General features: G+C 38.9%; 1 protein-coding gene across 2 annotated transcripts in view; it reads left to right on the top strand.

Moving 5' to 3' along the window:
- The window catches only part of tsc1b (TSC complex subunit 1b), a 41,490-nt gene extending 30,728 nt beyond the window's left edge, over positions 1–10,762 (top strand). For both annotated transcript variants that reach the window (XM_079256427.1, XM_079256426.1), the window contains exons 19-22: positions 2,586–2,708; positions 4,935–5,122; positions 6,012–6,191; positions 8,096–10,762. In XM_079256427.1, coding sequence (XP_079112553.1) covers positions 2,586–2,708; positions 4,935–5,122; positions 6,012–6,191; positions 8,096–8,777 — 1,173 coding nt within the window. In that variant the 3' untranslated portion in view covers positions 8,778–10,762. The remainder of the gene's footprint in view (positions 1–2,585; positions 2,709–4,934; positions 5,123–6,011; positions 6,192–8,095) is intronic.
- The last annotated feature ends 9,300 nt before the right edge of the window (positions 10,763–20,062 follow it).

The raw sequence follows: 20,062 nt of genomic DNA, 5'->3' as shown, positions 1-20,062 counted from the left end.
CATAAACCGTAATTCTGCCTTTTTACCTTTAAATACCCCCTAAATAACTATCTGGTATACAGGTATTATACATCATATTATTGGAAAAGCTGTACAGGCAAATAAAATGGACATTTCAATTAAAATAAAAAAAATATACACGCACTGAGGCGTCGTCTCAGCCTCAGCGCCACGGGTCGTAAGAGCTTATATAGAACCTTGTAACGTTGAATCTTGCTCTATTTTTAATTTACATTTATTTAAAGAGCGTTGTAAAGTCAAAACAACATAAATTGAGAACCGTGTAACCGAGGACCACTTGTATTTGGAATCAGTTGTGTGTATACTCACATCTTTTGGTCTAACATTTTAGTTTCTTTATTTACGGTGAGTTTAAAAGGTTTCTAGAAACTGAAAAGAGATGAAGTTAATGTGAATTTGACATCTGGAAATGACTTTATAACCCTTCCCAGACTGAAGAGCAGCAGTAATTCCTTCTCCTAGATCACTGCGGATGTCTTTCCTTCTTGGCTTTTTGTTAACACACCTGAAAGCTCCAGATTATCAAACGAACAGAAAGCCTTTCCTCTAATAGACCATCAGAAACACCTGACTGCTGTTTTGTTGAAGAATGATATGGTGTAATATGATGCGCTCTTACTCGTCTGAAATACTGTTTACCTCATTTTAATACCTGGTAAGGACCAGGTGGATTGGTATGTTCTGATACACCACAAATAAAAGAAGGCGCACTTTCTTTTTCACACTGATGGAAATTCTTTCTCACATTTTCAGTGGATGCTCTTGTTGGGTTTGTGATTATTTTCTAACATGCCACCATCAGGATAAATTGATTTTGATGTGATTGATTGAACTTATTTACTTATTTATTTCGATTAGGAACGTGTGTATGTATATATATATATATATATATATATATATATATATATATATATATATATATATATATATATATATATATATATATATATGTATATATGTATATGTATATATATATATGTATATATGTATATATGTATATGTATATATATATATGTATGTGTATATGTATATATGTATATGTATATATATATATGTATGTGTATATGTATATATATGTATATGTATATATATGTATATGTGTATATGTATATATATGTATATGTATATATATGTATATGTGTATATGTATATATATGTATATGTATATGTGTATATATATATATGTATGTGTATATGTATATATGTATATGTATATATGTATATGTATGTATATGTATGTATATATACACACATAAATACATCATCAGGACCTCATACTTATTCACACATGACTATCCCGCCAGCATTACCAAACACGCCTATACCTATTGTAAACAAAAGAAAAGTAAAAGTAATCAGTATACATGAAAGAAGTAGCAGTTTTTGTTTTTTGTGCCTCCATAAATTAATCCCATTCCTATATCTGGCTTTTCATGATCAGATTTTTTTAGATGAAAAATATCAAGATCAATATTACTCTCTTGGCAAATCCATATGAATATTAGGGTTTTATTAAATTGGCAGGGTTTGATTTTTTTTTTTTTTTTTTAATCTATTCCTTCGTCCAGATTTTCTGAATGGAAGAACTAGGTTTGACTTGGGGAACTCATACAAAACGTCCCCTTGTTCTCATCCTGCTACTTGTCAGTACACTGCCCACTGTCCCAAGCCCTGCTTGCCTTGGAGATGCTGTCCCACCCCCTTTTCATTTTGGGTCATTGACACAGGGGGTCTGAGTGTTTTTCTGCATCCTGGGGTTCAGCTGAGCCCATTTCCAAACTGAGGCAAAATCCTAATTCACTAGGGGCTGTTAATGAAGCATTTCACACCAGACTGTATCAGTACAACCATCTAAATGTCCCTGGACATGAAAATTAATGTACATTACCACTATACTGTGTGACTTATCTGTTTGGTACAGCAGAAACTGATATTATTAGTATAAATATGCCTTTATCTTAAGTTTTTTTTCCTAAAGTCTTTTAAAAATTAGGTAAAGTTGTGAATTTCACCCAGTATTTCCCTTTTGTGTTTACAGATGGCAGAAAACTTCAAATCAACACTATATAAGCCCAGTCAGGAGTTAGTAAACCCAGTCTCAAAGTATTCAAACTGGCCGAGTGTCATCTCTCATGCTCTGTCTTAGTTGGTTTGAAAAGACTCTCTGGTGTTAGTGATGAAGGGGAGATGGGATTGACTGGTTGACATCAGCCTTCAACTTTTCCTTTTCTTTTAGCTACATTGCTAGTTACACAATACCGTTTTTTTTTTCTAAGTACATTTAGCTTTTAGCTTATTTACAGCAATTTTTCGCTTAAAATATGTTTCTTATTCTGGTGTTGAGGTTACAAAGTTATGTTTCCATTGTTGTCATCAACTTGTATAAAACTGCAGTAGAGCACCATTTGTTTTAAGACAAATGCAGTACAATGCAGATGTTTTGATGAAAATATCGTAATCGCTGAGTAACAATGTCGATGTAATCCCAAATACTTTTGGACAGTGTTCATTTATAGTAGTACTTTTGCCCTCCCTCATCATCATTTGTCTCGCTTGTCCTTCAGCTGAGCAACAGTGAGAGTACCCAGCAGCAGATGAGCTTCCTGAACAAGCAGCTGCTGCTCCTCGGGGAGGCACATAAGCTGTCCATGCAGGAGTTACAGCACACAGGCACCGACAACACAAAGGTATGGTGTGAGGGAGCGAGTGTGTGTGTGTGTGTGTGTGTGTGGGGATGTCAGATGCAGGGAGCTGCAAGATGACGTACTGAGGTGAAGAAGGAGACACTTATTGGGCTTGTTGGGTGTCAAGTCAGACTATTCTGAAGTATTTTTATCTTTGCTGCAATATCAGTGCAGATAGATAAAGTCAGACTTCCTGAAGTATTTGGGCATTTTGAGTTTGTAAAAGATAAAATAAAAGTGGGGTGTAGATTGTGTGGCATGAACAGTTCATTTTAATTCCTTCATCTGATCTGTCAAGATCACTTATTATATAATTGTAAGTTTGTGAGTTTTTACCTTCTGAAAATATAAACTGGATTAAAAAAAAAATCAACATGGCTTCTCGATTTAATGAATGAAGCTGATGGAGAAATTCTTGCAACCTGCGTTCTCTATAGTGGCCCGAAAGGCGAAGCATATCAGGGATGCAAAACAAAGCGGAAAAAAGAAGCAAAAAATAGTTTTCTTGTCACTTCTGATCTCAGTATCTGATGGATAGTTTCATGTCTTATTACATGGTGTGTTAGGTCCATGTTAAGAATTATGATCTGATGTTTCTGACCAAACTTACAATCATAGACTGCATGTGCAGTACGTCTGGGATGATGTATATAATAGGGCTGTGACAATATGCTTTTGTCCCGATTCGATTCATTTTTCTTGATTTCAGTTTGGAAAAAACAACACAGGAGCCAGACCATCATTCTGCTGCTATAATGCCCAAGAAGACAAGTAAAAAGATCATTAAAAACAATAAAAATGTATAATGGATTATCTTTATTTATTTGGGGGGAAAAAAAAGCTATTTTTAAAATATCTATTTAAAAATTGTGAAGCGAAAAATCTGGATATTCGATTTTTCAATTTGATTTACCCATGTTGAGAATTATGAATTTATCCTTCTGGTTTTGACATCTTTAATTTAGACATAAAAATAAACAACTTCAGAAATCAGAAATTCTTGATGCTTTTACTTAAAAAAAAAAAAAAATTGCAGTTAATTTTACTCATATTTTCACATTTACCACGTTTATCCCAGATTAAACACTCTGACAAGCTGTAAATTGTTTACACAATGAGATACAGTTTGAAACTATTTCTTTGCTAAGTTGATAAAATTCAGTAATTGTTCATTCATTGGCTGCCAAAGACGTCCTTAGACACCTTCAGGAATCCAAACACTGTCACTGCTAAAGACATGAAAAGATGTCAAAAGATGTTTTTGTGGTTTTTCTGTTTGTGTACATGGACAGCCAATTTGGCTGGGTGCATGCGTGAAAAAGTCCTCAAACTGCACACTTTGAGTGCACACCCTGAAGACGACCATAAGCATGCATCCAGCCAAATCTGCCCTTCGTATCTGTAGTCTCAGAGTTAATTTTTCTGTGGGATCTGTTAGATGATGCTCTAAAACGCCAACAGTATGGAACTCTCTACAACAATGGCTGGCACTCAATGAGTTAAGTACAAGGACTGGACTAAAAATTAATGGAAAAAAAAAAACAGCTAATGTCGAAGGAAAAACTTGTGAAGAGCTTCAGAAAGGCTGGATTGCTTAAAAAGATTACATGAAAGTTTGGGTGTTTGGAAGAGAGTTACTGTCTGGTTGTAGACTTTTCCGCTGTTCGTCCATACTGGTTAAGTGGCTTCACTCAAGGCCTCTAAAAACAAGTGCACAATCAATGCACCCCTAATGTAGATTAATGAATCTGAATTTGACGGCTGTCACAGATTAGGATTACATTATACCTGTCATTTAGACTTTGTTTATAACCCCATCACACACACCTCTGCATCCAGTTTTAGTTATGTTTCTGCACAGATAGTAACGTTTGCATTCCCTCCTGTTTAAGTTTTCTTTCCGGTCGTTTGTGTGCTTCAGTCAGTTCTTCATCCACAACGCTGGTCACTCTGCTTCATGCTCTGCAGACAGTACCGTCAAAAGCCTGTCTGCAAGCTGTGTGATTGAACATTGTCTCTTTTTAGAAAAAGAAAAAACAAAAACATTTTCCCAGTTTATCATTTGGACTCTGGTCGATAAACCTGGCTGCAGTACCAGTGAATAAATCAAGTACCAGTCATAAGCGCAACTAACTGGTACCAGTACCACTAATCAGAGGACAAACAGGGTTGTATGTTTTGATTTTCACCCTTTAATCACTTTTATTTTTTTTCCCTGACACCACACAGGAGGCCCTCATGCTGCAGGTGGCTTATATGAAGGAGGTGGAAACACTAAAGCAAAGTCTGCTGGTGCAGGGGCAGAAACTGGAGGCAGCACAGCAAAGAAGTGCTGAGTTGGAGACTCAGCTCTCTAAAAAGGAGCACCTCATCGCAGAGCAAAAGAAGTTCCTCGAAGATGTAAAATGTCAAGCAAAGTGAGTATGAGATCACAGAACTGTTGAAATGTTTAACTTCTCAAAAATAGTCATTTGTTGTTCATATGCTTTATGTGACTGTTCCCATCACTCTATGATTTAAATCAGAAGGACACCAGGATGAGATTAGGGACGCACTGATCCACTTTTTGGATTCTTATCCGATACCGATATCTGATATTTGAATATCTGCCGATACCAATATTTGCCTATACCAAATCTGTTTATGTGGACATTATTGTGACTATGGTTATTATCGCTGTTATAACTGTGTAAGATGTCATTAGGTTGTAATAAATGACCATCCTTTCTGAAGTTACCTCACCAATACAAATATAATAACATTACAGATCCAACAATTTCAACAAGTTTTATTTTGATTTGGCACATTTTACCTGAATACAACTATAAATGTGTGGTTTCGAAACAAAGATCTCGCTTTTAGTGTAACAAAAAATGTCACATTTTAAAATTCAAGTCATTTATTTCTTTTAAAACATGTCGGAAGCATGTCATTAAACACATCTGCGCTAGCTTGACTAGTGTGTATCGGTTGTGGTATCTGTACACTTTTATTAATACCAAGTACGAATACACACGCTTGGTATTGAGCCGATAGCAATACTGGCATCTGTATCGGTGCATCCCTAGATGAGATAATATATGTCAAGGATCCTCAGGCCTGCAGGTTTTCCAAGTGACCCTGCGGGAAAACACCTTTCACAGACAAGTTCTGCTCATGTCTGCAAAATACACAATGATTTGAATAAGGCGTCTTGCAGCTGTAACGCTTACAAAACCTGCAGGACCAGGATTGATGATCACAGATATATGTAGTAATTTTTTTGCATTGACGTACCACCGTCTGTCTGTTTCCGTTCCGTTGCAGGACAGAGCTGCAGGCCTCAGACTGCAGATATCAAGCTCAAAGGAGAATCACTCAGCTGCTCCAGACTGAACTCCTGCAGCTTTACAGCCGAGTAGAAATGGAGGCTCCAGCCAGCAGCACCGCCACCTCCAGCTCACCTGCGGGAGGCAGAGCTGACACACTTACTCCTGCAGTCTCCAGGTTGGGCTGTTTGCTTTGTTTCACTCTGCATATTGATACATATATGACTTACATTGGGGCATGCATTTAATATGGTTGACTTGTGAGCAGTGTATTTTAGGTGCGATAGTTGTGTTGTTGATGCTTTTCAACAACACAATTTTGGTTTTCACCCAAATTAGACATATCATAATAGCTGTTGATATACATCAGCAGCTTCTTAATGGATATGCAGGTAGAAAAGAATAAGTTAAACAGCGTTTAGGTTATGCTCCTGTTGCAGTTTTTAATGCTGAATTCAGATGTTGTTTTTTTTTTTGCTGTGATTTGTGCATGGTTCATATTTTGCTTTAAATGTGACTACCATTGGACTTCATCCACAATTTATGGCCCTGAAGCGACCCATGTGGAAAAAAAAAACGTGACATCACACATCTGAACTCCTCCGGAAAGGAAGTAAAAGTCAGATGAAATGCAACATGACTGTTTGGACTGAAGTCGGATTGAAAAATATCATGTGTCTGATTTAGACCCGATGTGTTGGGTTGTGGTCTGATTGGGGGAGAAAATGGATTTGTGCTGTTAAGAGAGTTTAAAAACAAAACAAATTTGGATCACAATGATCAGAAATGTTTTATTCGGGCTGTTTTTCCTTGCAATGTAAACATGAGTTTTTCAGTTGACACAGTTTTAACATGTACTCAGCTGGAACTAGTGGTACTGCAGGCTTTTATTTAATTGAACTGCTTATTTGCCATATATTTGTCTATTAATTAATACTTTTTATTTGCAATATGAAGCAATTTACTGTTTCATATTGCAAAACAAAACATGGAATAGTGAATATCAAACCCAGTGAATATTAGCATGTAATTTGGCACATTGTGCTTTGATACGAATGAATTATCAAAATGTGCCACAAAAGGGCAAAATCTCATCTTCAGATTTTATTGCCACAGAGTATGAAGGAAATTTCTTCCTTTTATTGTGGATGTCTAAGATTTTGGACAAACAAAGTAGTAGGGCTGTGACCATATCCTTTTGTGCCGATTTGATTCTTAGTTTTTGGGTGCTGATTCGATTTAAATTGCTTTTCTCACAATTTTTCGATATTGCTGATTTTTGTAGATTATAAACAAAAAAAATGGACAAAACTTTTTTTGCTCGTCATTTTTCTTGATTTCAATTAGGAAAAAACAACACAGTTCCCATGTCGTCATTCTGCTGCTATAATGTCTAGGAAAACAAGTAAAAAGATCTATAAAAACACTAAAAATGACAAATTTGAAAATGGATTATTTTTATTTGTTTAAAAAATTCAACTTTTTGCTTCACAATTTTAAAATCAATTTTTTTGTTAAAAAGTTTATCTTTTTCTTTTAAATAAGTAAATTATTATTGTTATTGTTGATCTTTTTTACTTGTCTTTTTGGGCATAATAGCAGCAGAATGATGAACTGACTGCTGTGTTGTTTTTTTTTTTTTTTCTTAATTGAAATCAAGAAAATGACAAGCAAAAAAAGTTTTGTACATTTTTTTGTTTTTAATCTACAAAAATCAGCAATATCAAAGAATTGTATGAATTGCAATTTAAATCAAATTGGCACCCAAAAAATCTGAATCGAATCGGGACGAAAGCATATTGTCACAGCCCTACACAGTGGCGAATTGGCTAATAAATCAGGGTGATTGCTACATTTTGAACACATTCAAGTCAAAATTTCAGCCATCCAGTAATATATGGGAAGCCTTCCGTGTAGTTTAAATGATCCGTGTTTGTAAAACTGAATAAGTGAATCTGTTAAACTGGTAGCTCCATGACATTTTCGTTCATCTGAGTAGAAATGTTATTCACCCCTTTAAACACTATCAGTGATCTGATGGTATTGATCTGGTCATGATAAGGATTTTCTTTTGCCCTCCAGTGTCACAGTTCCAGACGGACCAGGTAGAGTTCACACCAACGAGGATATAGACAGCAGATTGCCACATGACTCCCCTCGGGGCAACGGCAGCACTTTATTGCCTCTTCAACCAAAGGCGACCAACACTTCCCAGTCAACAGCTAACTCCATCAATGGAGGCCAGGACCTGACCCCGCCCCTGCTGATGGAGCCTACCTCGTCCTGTCCCCACACCAACCCGCTCACACCCCTGCCTGTGTCTGACGCGCCGCTCACCGTGGGCTCCTACCCCAGCGCCAAGAGCTTCCTGGGCATGAGAGCGCGCGAGCTTTTCCGCAACAAGAGCGAGAGCCAGTGCGACGAGGAGCAACCCCCACCGCGCCTGGCGGGTCTCGCTCACAGCCTGAAGACTGAGCTGTGTGTAGAGCCGCCCTGCTCAGGTTATATCGCCACCATTGCTCCTTCAACTTGCCCCATCCCTTCCTCACCCCCTGTCACAGCCTCTGTCCCGGCCACTCCTCTCACTGTGCCCACCAATGAGCACCCGTCTGAGCCCAAGAAGCGAGCCTCCAGCCAGGAAAGCCCCCGCAAAAAGGCAGGGATGGGGCACACTGGTGGCAGGGGACAGACGGGGTCAGGTCGCCCCCGGCAGCAGCAGCTAAAGATTATGGACTATAATGAAACGCATCATGAGCACAGTTAAGGACACAAGACTGAGCCGGGACGAAGGTGTCAAACGAAAGGAGAGACTGAAGTTTAACCATGGAGAAAGGCTACAAATTATCAACAAGAGCAACACGTCGGCAACTCGTTGTAATTCAGTGTTATTTGTCGCCTTCCCCTAAGTGGACAACAGGATTTCCCCCCCAAATGTGTCTGCTTTGTTTTTCTTCTTCAAAACGATTTAATCTCTCGGAAGGAATCTCAAAATGCAGCAGATACGAAGTCCATGTGAAACATGCAAGACTTTTACATTTAAGACTGATGGCAAAAATAAACTGAGCGGGTGTCAATGAGTTATTAAAAACCTACATGTGAAACAGCAAGTCTCATGTTTACATGATCGGTTCACCCAAATTTTAAAAGTCGAAATTTTCCCACCTGTATTTTTTATTTTTTTTTAACCCACCGCCTGTCTGATATGGTGACAGCGGATATCTGTTTGGGATGCTTAAAGCTGGATTTAATCATTTAGCTGTCAGTGGAAACACTTCAGTTTTTTAAAGAGAAAATATATCTTGTGGAAGAAAAAAGTGATGTGAAAGCTTTCCCTGATGGAGAATTTGTATCCTTAGAAGAAGAGAAAGAATTGAAAGGAAATTTTACTCAGAAAGTTTTTCAAACCTAAACAAAATGATTCCATTCATTCAAAACGTTGGACCACAGTGAGAAAAGCTGTAAACAAGAATAAAATATTCAAAATGTTTGGAAATTAAAAGAACTCTGCTGTCAATGTCTCAGAAGGGGGTCTCCAATTTCTCCTCATGACCTACCACCCTGCAGGTTTTAGTGTTTGCCTGCTACAACACACTCGATTCAGATGAAAAGGTTCTCCAACAAGTTGTCATCGTCTTCTGCACCTGCCTGTTCATGAGCCATTGGTTTGGGTCATGTGTGTTGCAGCGGGGAAAACACTAAAACCTGCAGGATGGTAGCTCTAAAGGACCAGAGTTGGTGACCTCTGGTCTAAGCGTCTTTATGAGAGTTGAGTTTGTAGTCTAGCTCACGCAGAATCTGACTACAGAAATAAACATGACTGACCAGAAATATCATCTTCTTTACCAGTTTTCAAAATCCCTCCTGCCACAGAAAATTACATCCTTCCATTTGCAGCCTACAGTCTGAAAACTGCAAGTTTTGGGGGAAATTGGATTGTACGATTTGTTCTTTAGCCATTCCAGGATGTCAAGGAGGTCTTGTCACACTTAATCGCCATGGGAGGGATAGCATATTGTCCAGATGTGCAAAAATAACTGGTACACAAATGTTTAGTTCCCTCTGGGGATGCTTTTTGAGTATACTTCTAGATAGAAATATTTCCAGCAAAACCTTCAAAGTTTTCTTGACAAGAATAAAAATGGCCGCTGAACTCAAAAAGATGCAGTAAGGAATGCAGAAAAGATGTTAAAAACTTGTCATATTTGATCTGTTTTCCTAAATTTCAATTTTCTGCCTTCAGTTTATACATTTTATTTGATCAGCAGGTATGCTCACGGGTGTCTACAATACACAAGCTCAAACCTTAAAATGATATGCTTTTTTCCTGTAAGCTTTTGTTCTCTGGTTCATTTCAATCATGTCAAAACATATCTGGTCCAGTTAGTTTTCTTTCTGGAGGCCTAATAAATATGGCCCTCTCTCTTATGTTTTTTTTTCCCCCCAGTAAACTGATTGTTAAAATTGTCTAAATCCTGTTGTCCACTGGGAACTTCTGCTGTCATTTCCTTCTGCCTCACTATCTAAAGCATGTTCAACAATCCTCTTTTAATGCCAACAGTAGTAGCTACAGCAAACCAAGACAGAAGGTACAATCAGCACAAATGGAAGAAGCCAGGACTGACCGGAGCTGGAAAATCTGGGATGACACGGCAAAAACAAACAAAAAAAAAAAAAAAGGAAAAAAAGAAAAAAAAAAGAAAGGAAGTTCTTAAAGCAGTGGCTTGTGTTTAACTGTGAACAATAAAGATCGTCTTCAATGTTTTGCACTACAATTTAGTTTCCATTCCAAGAGTTTTCCATTATTTCCTTGGTAAATATGAGCTGGTTTTTTTTTTTTTTTTAATTTTATTTTAAACACGTGTAGGGAAAGCTGGCTATTACTTGGCTCTGACTGAAATTTGACCATTTTCTGACTCTGAAGAAGTCAAATATATGGTAGAGCAGCAGCATTTAGGGTACTTGAATATAATGCAGTATCTGGTAGCGATTTGAAGTATTTTGTTAAATACAAGAGGTTTTTAGGCCTGAGCACTAAAGGCTGTATGGAGGCCTATTGAAACCTAGCGTTTATTTACTATTTGTTCCCAATCCAATTCTAAAGAGTATATAGACTGTTAAAACATGTAGTAATGAGGTAAATTGATTTTTTTCTTGCTTAATTACACTTAAAAGCAATTATGTCTCATACAAAAATATATATTGTATTCTAGATAGTCTGTCTACAATAATCTGATAGGTTAACGTATAATAAGCCTAACTTTTAAGTCACCTGCTTGTGTTTTTAGAAATGATGTACTTGCAGCTCATCTTGAAGAATGAACACTTCTTCCATCACTGTATTTGTCTCAGCTAACAGTGACCCAGCTAAACATGGGATTCAAACCCAGACAATTATCCAGACATCCAGAAAGGTGTAGCATGAAAGTTAACTGTGTAATAGCTTTATTAGAAAATCATAGAGACAGTTAGGACATAGCAATGTTGTTTAAGGTATAAGCATGATAAAGGTGAAGACAGTTTACATTACAAACTTGTCATATTAGCCTTGTTAAATTCAGTTCAATTTAGTCCAGCTTTATTTCTATGAGGGCAATTCTCAAATAATTTCAAGGTACTACATGCTGCCCAGGTAAATGTAGTCCAATTTGAATCTAATTTAAACATACCAGTAATATTTCACATTATTCCTGTTTATAAGAGTTTATACTAACCAGTTCTTAAAAACAAACCAAAAAACCTCGCAAAAGAAACCAACAGATTGCATCGAGTCATTTCCTCGAGTCAGATTTTCATCTCAACAGTGGAGAAGGAAACCGTCCAACCGACGAAAGAAGACGGCCATCTTGCTCAACCGACAGTGGTAAACGACCTCACAAAGGTATGAAACTGCTTATAAAATCTTGTAATCTTGTCCCATTAAAATAGTTTTAATTGCTAAGCCATCACATATGTGTACAAATAATTTTTATTTTTTTTTGTTTATACGCTGTAAAGTAGCAGACTCCGTGGCCACGAGCCTGCTCTCACAAGCTAAACTAAGTAACGGTTCCTCGACCGGCTCGCGCTGATTATCATTTTTGTGAATTAACAAATTTTGCAAATTACTCTATTTGCGACCTAAACACACACACACACACACACACACACACACACACACACACACACACACACACACACACACACACACACACACACACACTTATATAAGACTTAATTGTCATTATTATCCATATGAAATGATATTCTGACTGCTCAGGATTTTATGTTTGGATTCTAAAATTCTGGGTTTTAATTGACAACTTTCTTTAACTTTAGTACTTTTCACATCTCAAACTTTGATTGAATTTTGTAAACTGAAACTTGTTCATCGATTTTTTTTTTTAATTTCCCCCCCCCCCCCCAAAGCTAAGACCTTACTTGTCAGCTTTGAATGTTGTGTCTTTGCTTTTTCCACTAGATGTCAGTGTTGATCCAAAAACGGACTCCAGTCTCTTCAGCCATGTTGGGATCAACAGGTACAGCAGCCTGGTAAATATGTTGTTACACAGTTGATGATTGAAGATGATTCAGGAGCTTTGGTTGTGCTGGAAGGTCAGTATACTGTATGACATCACAAGTGATGTGTTTATTTATGTATGTTTTTAATGTATTTTTTTTTTATTCACAGGTTTATTGGAGGGTATTTAATTAAATAATCTCTTTGCAAACACTGAAAAAGCTTCTTTCTATGAATACGCAGATGGTGAACTAAAACCATATCTACAGAACAGCTCCATATAAATTGTCTGATTAAAAGTTACTACTTTGTAAATTTTGTTGTAATAATTTTACATGTATGAAGCCAGAAAAAATATATTTTGCTAACATTGTTAGATCATCTTTTTTCCGTGTTTCTCAGTGTGTGTGTATGCAGGTGTATACATGTTAATGACCGTTTGAGATTTTGATTTTTTTGTTTTTCAGCCTCCAAATCTCTGGTCCTTGCTGGTGCCTCTCATCTTGCTTCAGGGACTGATTCTTTTTTCGTGTGAGTATAACCAACCAAGTGTGATTAGTTTATCAAACGTGTGTATATGTATTGCACGAGAGACAGTAAAAAAAAAAAAAAAAGTAGTATGATTAATTTACCAGCATTCCACAGGGTCAAGGAAATTGATGCAGGATAATTGGGCACATAGGGAATCGTTGGCAATTTGTGCTTTCAGACTCTACTTGAGAAATTAGATGTCAGTGCAAATGTGAAATTGCTCCTCAATGTTCTCAAAGATTCCATGAAAATTTAAATATAAATCTTAAGTATATCCAGCGGAGGGATTCTTCCCTTTTTTTTTCCCCTGCCAACTTGAAATGAAGCCCTGTGAAAATCTGAAAATGATCTGAATGAAGTGAAAGTGTATGAGGTTTGGGGTTGAGTGAGGAGGGGGACATCCAAGCTTGTGTAAAGTTCGGGGCTTTACTCTTGAAGAGGACGTCGGGGGCTGCAGCTTTCACTAAAACCCTCATGCAAAAATTCATCCGATTTTTTTCTTTTGACAGGAAGTAAAGTTTGAATTTATCTGAAGATGAGTAATTATGATTCTCAAGATATATACACCTATAATGTAAAATATATCTCAAAAGCTGCACTGCAGCCCACTTCTTTCCCTTCTGTTGTCAGGATAGAAGGTACCAGCACATGACATGCGTTTGCATGAGTGAGAATAAATTAAACAAGAGTGAATAATTGATAGAAAGGAGCTTGTATTTGTCAAGTCGAGGAGGTAATTGAATGATAAAGTTATTGCACGTGTGCTCTAGTTCCGAAAAACTGATAAATTTGTCATCCTGAATATCTCTCTAGACTCTTACAGTACAATTTTTTTTTTCCTGCAGTGGTCATCAATTTAGCCTCGATTAAAAAGATTACTAAAAATGAATAAATTATTATCATCAACATCACAGAGTCTGATCAAGATGTGTTAGAAATGTGATATTTATGCAAGATCAAAACAAACTGATTGCTTGAAAGTCTTGCTCCAAACTCCTACTTATATTTATTAAATGTTAGTGTTTATTCCTCACGGACACACTGCAAAAAAAAAAAGCTAAACAAGAGTATTTTTGGTAAGCATACTACATACTGACACTGTGAAAAACGGCTTCATTTGTCCTCATTAAAAGCTTAAAAGTCCATGAATAAATAATCATTAAAGAGGATACTCCCCCCCCCTCTTTTTTTTTTTTTTTTATCTTTGGCCTTATGCAAAATAAACTCACTGACTAAATAAATATGCTCCATAAAGGCTGTTTAGAACTGTGCCCTCCTCCCCCCCTTTATACTTCCACATTTAGATAGCTGACATGCACCTAAAGATCAGATCCTACGCTGGCTGTCGGTTTTGGAGGGAAAAATTGGACCTCCGAGAGTCAACTTAATGCAATTAAGTGGGGATGATGATCCTTTCTCTCTCTGTGCTGCTTGAATCACTAAGCAAGGCGGAATCAAAACTTAAAGGCGAAAAGAAAAGAAAAGAGCCGGAGATGAGCGCGCAGACCGGTCCCAGCGGTTTAATTATTTTAATTATCTCTCCTCTTTCAGCTTCCCTAAAAAAAAGAGGCCATTAAAGGATGCCCGTTTGGGTTAATCTGATTAAAAAAACAAGATGGAGGGAGAGATGAAAGGCTGCAGATGTCAGTGCTAATCAGGGGAGTTAAAACTGCTATTTGTGAACTGGGACGGTTGTTAAAGTGGGTAGAAAGTGCGTGCAGTGTGAGTGGTTTCTTTTTTAAATGCGTTTTCCCTCACTTCAAAACACCTCCTTCCTGCAGCCTCTGTTGATAAACTCTCTCGCAAGCATCTTCTCGCTAACGCCATGTTTAATTCTCCGTCACATCGGGTTCCCGCGTTGGCAGCAGGTCAGGCAGGTGGTGCGCTGAAGGAAGAGGAGAAAATACTAAAAGCTGAAGTTCAGTCCCCAGCGATATGGGTTTGTTTTCATAAAGGAAGGCGGCATTTGGGGAAGCGATGAAAGAAGCGGCAGAAATTAGCAAAAACACTGAAAGTTGAACAAGAAGGAAACGAAGCAGCTTCTGTATTTGTATCGTTAAAAGGCTGACCTAAAGACTTATTTACACACACCAAAAAAAAAGACTTAAACTTGCCTCCTGCATCTTCTAAACAAGACTGATGCGATGAAGGGAGGAAAAGCTCGCAATTAAAAATGTTAGCATGCCTTTTAATTAAACATCATTCTTTTAGTTTCTGTTTCTCACTGGGGAGTGAGCGCTCGATTTATTTATGTGTTCTTGAATGTAATATCCTCTACACTCTTTTTTAAAAATTTTTTTTTATTTTAAATGTTAAAATTTCTATGTGAAATGTTGTCTGGTTAGATGAGATGAAAATGATTCCTGCTTTGTAATAATTTAAGATGCTTAAGATGCCAGATGCATCGGCTCGACTTCACTCAGCCAGACCCATTGCAACAGTGTCAGCTCCCATAATCTTAAAGGAGAAGTTAAAGTTCCTCTGACTGCAGAGCTTGACATTTGTTCAGGCAGGATTGAGCACAAAACCAGCACAGGTGTTGAGCCACAGCACGGTGAGAGAGGAGGAGGGGGGGACAACAACAAAGATCTACTTTCAAACTAAATCAAGCAGAAGGAATGTCCTGAGTGTGTACAGAGATGGACGGGAGCCCATGCAATATTAAAGCGCCATGTCTGGCAATGCCAACCGTGCCACTCCTCTCTGCAGCTCCCGCCCTCTCGGCTTCCCGGCCATCGGCTCTTCCCTCAAGGTGACACTTCAAAGCGGGCACGCAGACGTGGCAGGCCTGGCTGTCGGCATGGAGCCAGCCCCCCCACCCCTCTTCCTCCTCTTTTCTCTCCCACCCACCACCCATTCCAGCCCGCTACCCCACCACCACCTCAAAGACACTGCTTCATACCCCTGCTGGGCCAGGTCAGCGCCAAGATCCCCACTGCTCCCCGCCTCGGGAGCCGCTGTCAAAAAAAAAAAAAAAGGAAAAAAAAAAAAAACCTCCTCTCTGCGAGCTTAATTAATAACGGGCCATTCCTAATGCAAACCTTCTGAATCTGCAGCCTGTTTCCCTCCAATGCGATTGGTGAGCTGTGAGGCCTCGACAGAAGGCAGACAAGGAGAGGAGGGCTGGCTGGGGATGCATCCAAATCTTTAGAATTTTGATGATTGGAATTTACATGCATTATTCTTCCTGCTTTATAACCTATTTTCTGTGTTGTACAGTGTGTATGTCTGCACGTCTGGATTTCTTTTTTTTTTTTTTCTATTTCCCCCCTTCTCTTTTCTTTTTGAAAGATGTCTCTCTTCTGCAGATGATTGGAGACATTGGAACTGCAGAATATGAGGAAACAACCTAAATGCGCACACGTAGACATACACCGTCTGCATCAGCTGGATCCCGAGTCTGTAATCACCTGTCAAACCTGGAGGGAGAATTTTACTGAGCGCGCGGTGATCGATATTTTCCGATCTGTCTGCCCGTATCAGCCTCAAAATGAGAAGCAGAGAGCAGGAGACAAGGCGGCGCAGGCAGGTCGTAGGGAGGTCTGCGGCACTCCCTGTTTGATGTCTGTGAAAGGACTCATCAGTGTGTAGAAGCGGCCTTGTCTTGGCACGCCAGGTCACCACCGCCTCACCCTGAGCGGCACACGGCTGATGGTCTCGCTGCCGGAGCGAGTGGAGCATTTCTTTTAATAGAGCTTCAGCTCTGGCACCTCGCAGGCCCCGCTCAGTCCGACACGCTGATGATGAGGAGGGGAACTCGTCCAAACTCACTCCACCTCCTCCTCCTCCTGTCAGTCCCGAGCTCATGTTGCTACTGTATTTATATTCACCGCATGTGCTCTTCTGCCTCACCCGTTGCATCCTTGATGGGCTGAGCTGGAAAAAAAAAAAAAAAAAGCGCAGGGCTAAACAACCCCGTGTGCCTCGAGAAGCCGTGGTTAAATGGTACACGGCTCGGGAACATAAGGTGTACAAGTACGAGCTCAGCCACGAGAGCTTTGCAGCATTTAGGGCAAGGAGCTGGGTGCGTTAGCTGACACGCTGATATAATTAGGTCGTAATAAATAAGAAAGTCAACGGGGAGTGAGGGTTTGTCTCACCAGTGGCCATTAGAGAAACCACATAGGTTGCTTTTTAAGAAAAAAGTCACCTGTCTACTTGGAAGTACACACATCCCCGGCTTCCTGCTCATTCTCTTACGCATTTGCTTAGTGTCCTACTTGCAGAGTCCTTATAGGTGTTGTTCCAAACCCCAGAAGCCCTGGCCCTTAAAGTGAGCTAACTGGGATGGTTGTAGACTCAAACCAACCTTAATTAGTACGCTTACAGCACAGCGAGGGCAGGTACGAACTGGAGCCTCTGCTCTGCAGCTTTCCCTCAGATTAAGCCTCTTTTCCACGATGCTCTAACCTCCCACAATGACTCGGTGATTAACTTCATTAGCTTTCAATTCTCCTTTTAGTTTTGGCAAAGTGGATGAGGCTTAGTTTTGGCCTCCATTGAGATAATAGTCTTAGAAATCGGTTAATCTTGTCTGTCTGTGTTTTATCTCCACCAGTGTTGCTGTTTTTCATGAGTGTTACCTGCTGTTCATCTTGGCGACATGCATGTGCATGAGCGGGCTGTAATGAGTCAGGCATCGGGTTTTAATAAGCAGAGCTTTACCCACAGATCCTTCTGTGATTTGCATCCATGTCGGACACGAGGCGTAAAGCGGGGTGATTGATTCATGGCTCGTCCCATATTGGAGCTTGAGAGGAAAGAGAGGGAGGTAGAGGAAGGGCTGTAGATTTATTATCGCGCTCAGCGACAAAGAGAGGAAGAGAGTGTGCATATGTTAATCCACTGGCTGAACGATGATCAAAGACTGGAACAAGCTGAGCCCTGCTGATCGCCTCGGGGCAAACGATGCTCTCCAAGCAGCTGGGAAAGTGTGCAGACGAGGAGTAAACAGATAGTTAGAAAAATCAATAGCTGAGGTTTCGGGCCATGGCTCGGTGTGAAGGTCAAAGGAGGCTGGTTTCTGCCGAGCGTGCAGGGATGTCTGGAAACCAGAGCATTTTTAGGCCAGTTTTTAGAGAAGTCATGCGTTCACAGCTCATTCGTGTCCAGGATGTAAGGAAGCCGAGGTGCAGGTAAAGGCTGCTCTGGTCGTCTCAGGGATGTTTACATATATTTAGACACATTTAAAAATAAATAATGAATATTTTTATTGTTCCTCCTTAAGTGGTGAGTGGCTTGGGTGTGTGTTTAGACTGGGGACCCGGCGTTGCCTCATTTGGGTTTCAAAGGATGCAGGATTTTCTTTTTTGTGTCAAAACGCCCCGTGAGGGTCTTGTTTGTTCATTATCTGTTCTCTCACCTTCTTCTTCAGACTGACCCAGAGTATTCCTGCGAGGCCTCTCCCTCAGATACCCACACTGCTTGACTGCTTGGGGAATTTGTGTCAACCCTCTGATCCCGTCCTCAAGATCACTTTTGGTTTAAATTATTTAAATTTCATGGTCAAGAGCATCTTTTTCTCGTTCATGTTTCCTTTCAATAATGTAGATGGCAGCGCTGACTCTTTAACCGAAATTACAATGAATTTTTGACAAATAATATTTTCATTTTTTATTATTGTGGTAATTATAAATTCATATCTTTGTCTGTATGACGTTGAATAATTAAGATGGCTTAGCTTTTTACCCCCAAACTTTGGCGTCTTTTAACTTCCTCCACTTCTAAAGTGGGTTGTTTTTGTGATTAGTCACTTTGTTTAATCTGTTAATGATGGCATCCCCTCAGGCTAAGTGCCTTATTTGTGCTCACCAGTTTATTTATTCGTTTGTACTTTTGACGTGTTAATCTGCATAAACGGCGTAGAGCTCCGTCAGGACCCCCGAATGTCTGGCTGCACCTGTCAATTACAACAAATCTGAGACACAAGGAAGCAGCCGCCCTGGACTCCACACCTTTATTGTGGTAAAAGTCAGCCTGTCAATCACATTTGTCCTATGAGAGATAGTCATTTCAGACATTATCTGTACTTTGCATCTGAGATATTAAGCAGAAGTGCTATTTGTTAGGACTGTTAGGAGACAAGTCCCTTTTTTTTTTTAATCACGTTGAAGCAGTGGATTGTAATCAGAGGGATCGTCACAATTTTAAGTCTGTTCAGTATATTATCGGAACAGATGTTTATATCTACACATTTTGGATCCATCACACAGTAACAGTTTGTGTGATTGATCAGATCACATCAGAATTTATTTGTATGTCCCTTTGCAGATTATAACAAAGCAACCATAGTTAGAGCAACATAAAAGCATAACGGTGTATAAAAAGCAGATTTTCTAGGTAAAAGGCTATAAAAATAGAATGCTTGTTAAAGTCAGCAGTAAAACGATAAGTTTTAAGGAGTTAGTTGAAAGAGGTTTTAGCTGACCTGAAGTTCTGTAGGAAACTATTTTAAAGGAAAGTTGCATTTAAAAAAAACTAAAGGCAACTTCTTCATGTTTGGTTCTAACACCGGAGATACAAAAACAAGCCTGCACCAGATGATATGAGCTGCCTGGAAGGTTCTTCGTAAACAAAATCATTCATAAATGGGATATATATGAAAGTAGTAAGGAGTCCAGTCTTTGTTCAGTGGGCTATGGTAGTGGGGGGGCAAATGAGTAGCATAATTTTCCCTTTAAACCAAAGTGCTTCCAGTCCTGTTCAGGGCGAGTGCTGCAACAGCTTCTCAAGAAACACATGAGAACCATCATTATGTCACATTTAACATATCTTCTAAGATCCCTGCCTTGTCTGTAAACGATCAGGTCAACAGTTCATCTTTTTGGGAAAAAAACAGATTAGTGTTAAATTCATTTTCCCTGAAAGTTAATGTTGTGATTTGACCCCATAACATAGAAGAGTATAACACAAAAGTACAAATAATAATTTTACTCATGGTTTTGATTGGGTTATTTAAATGGTATCTGGCTCTAATCAAACAAATAAAAATGTAGTAAACATATCTCCAAATTATCCTAAAA

The sequence above is a fragment of the Telmatherina bonti genome, assembly GCF_933228915.1.
Source record: "Telmatherina bonti genome assembly, chromosome: 17".
Lineage (NCBI taxonomy): Eukaryota > Metazoa > Chordata > Actinopteri > Atheriniformes > Telmatherinidae > Telmatherina > Telmatherina bonti.
The sequence above is the reverse complement of the archived record's forward strand: the minus strand, read 5'-3'. Positions and strand labels throughout refer to the sequence as shown.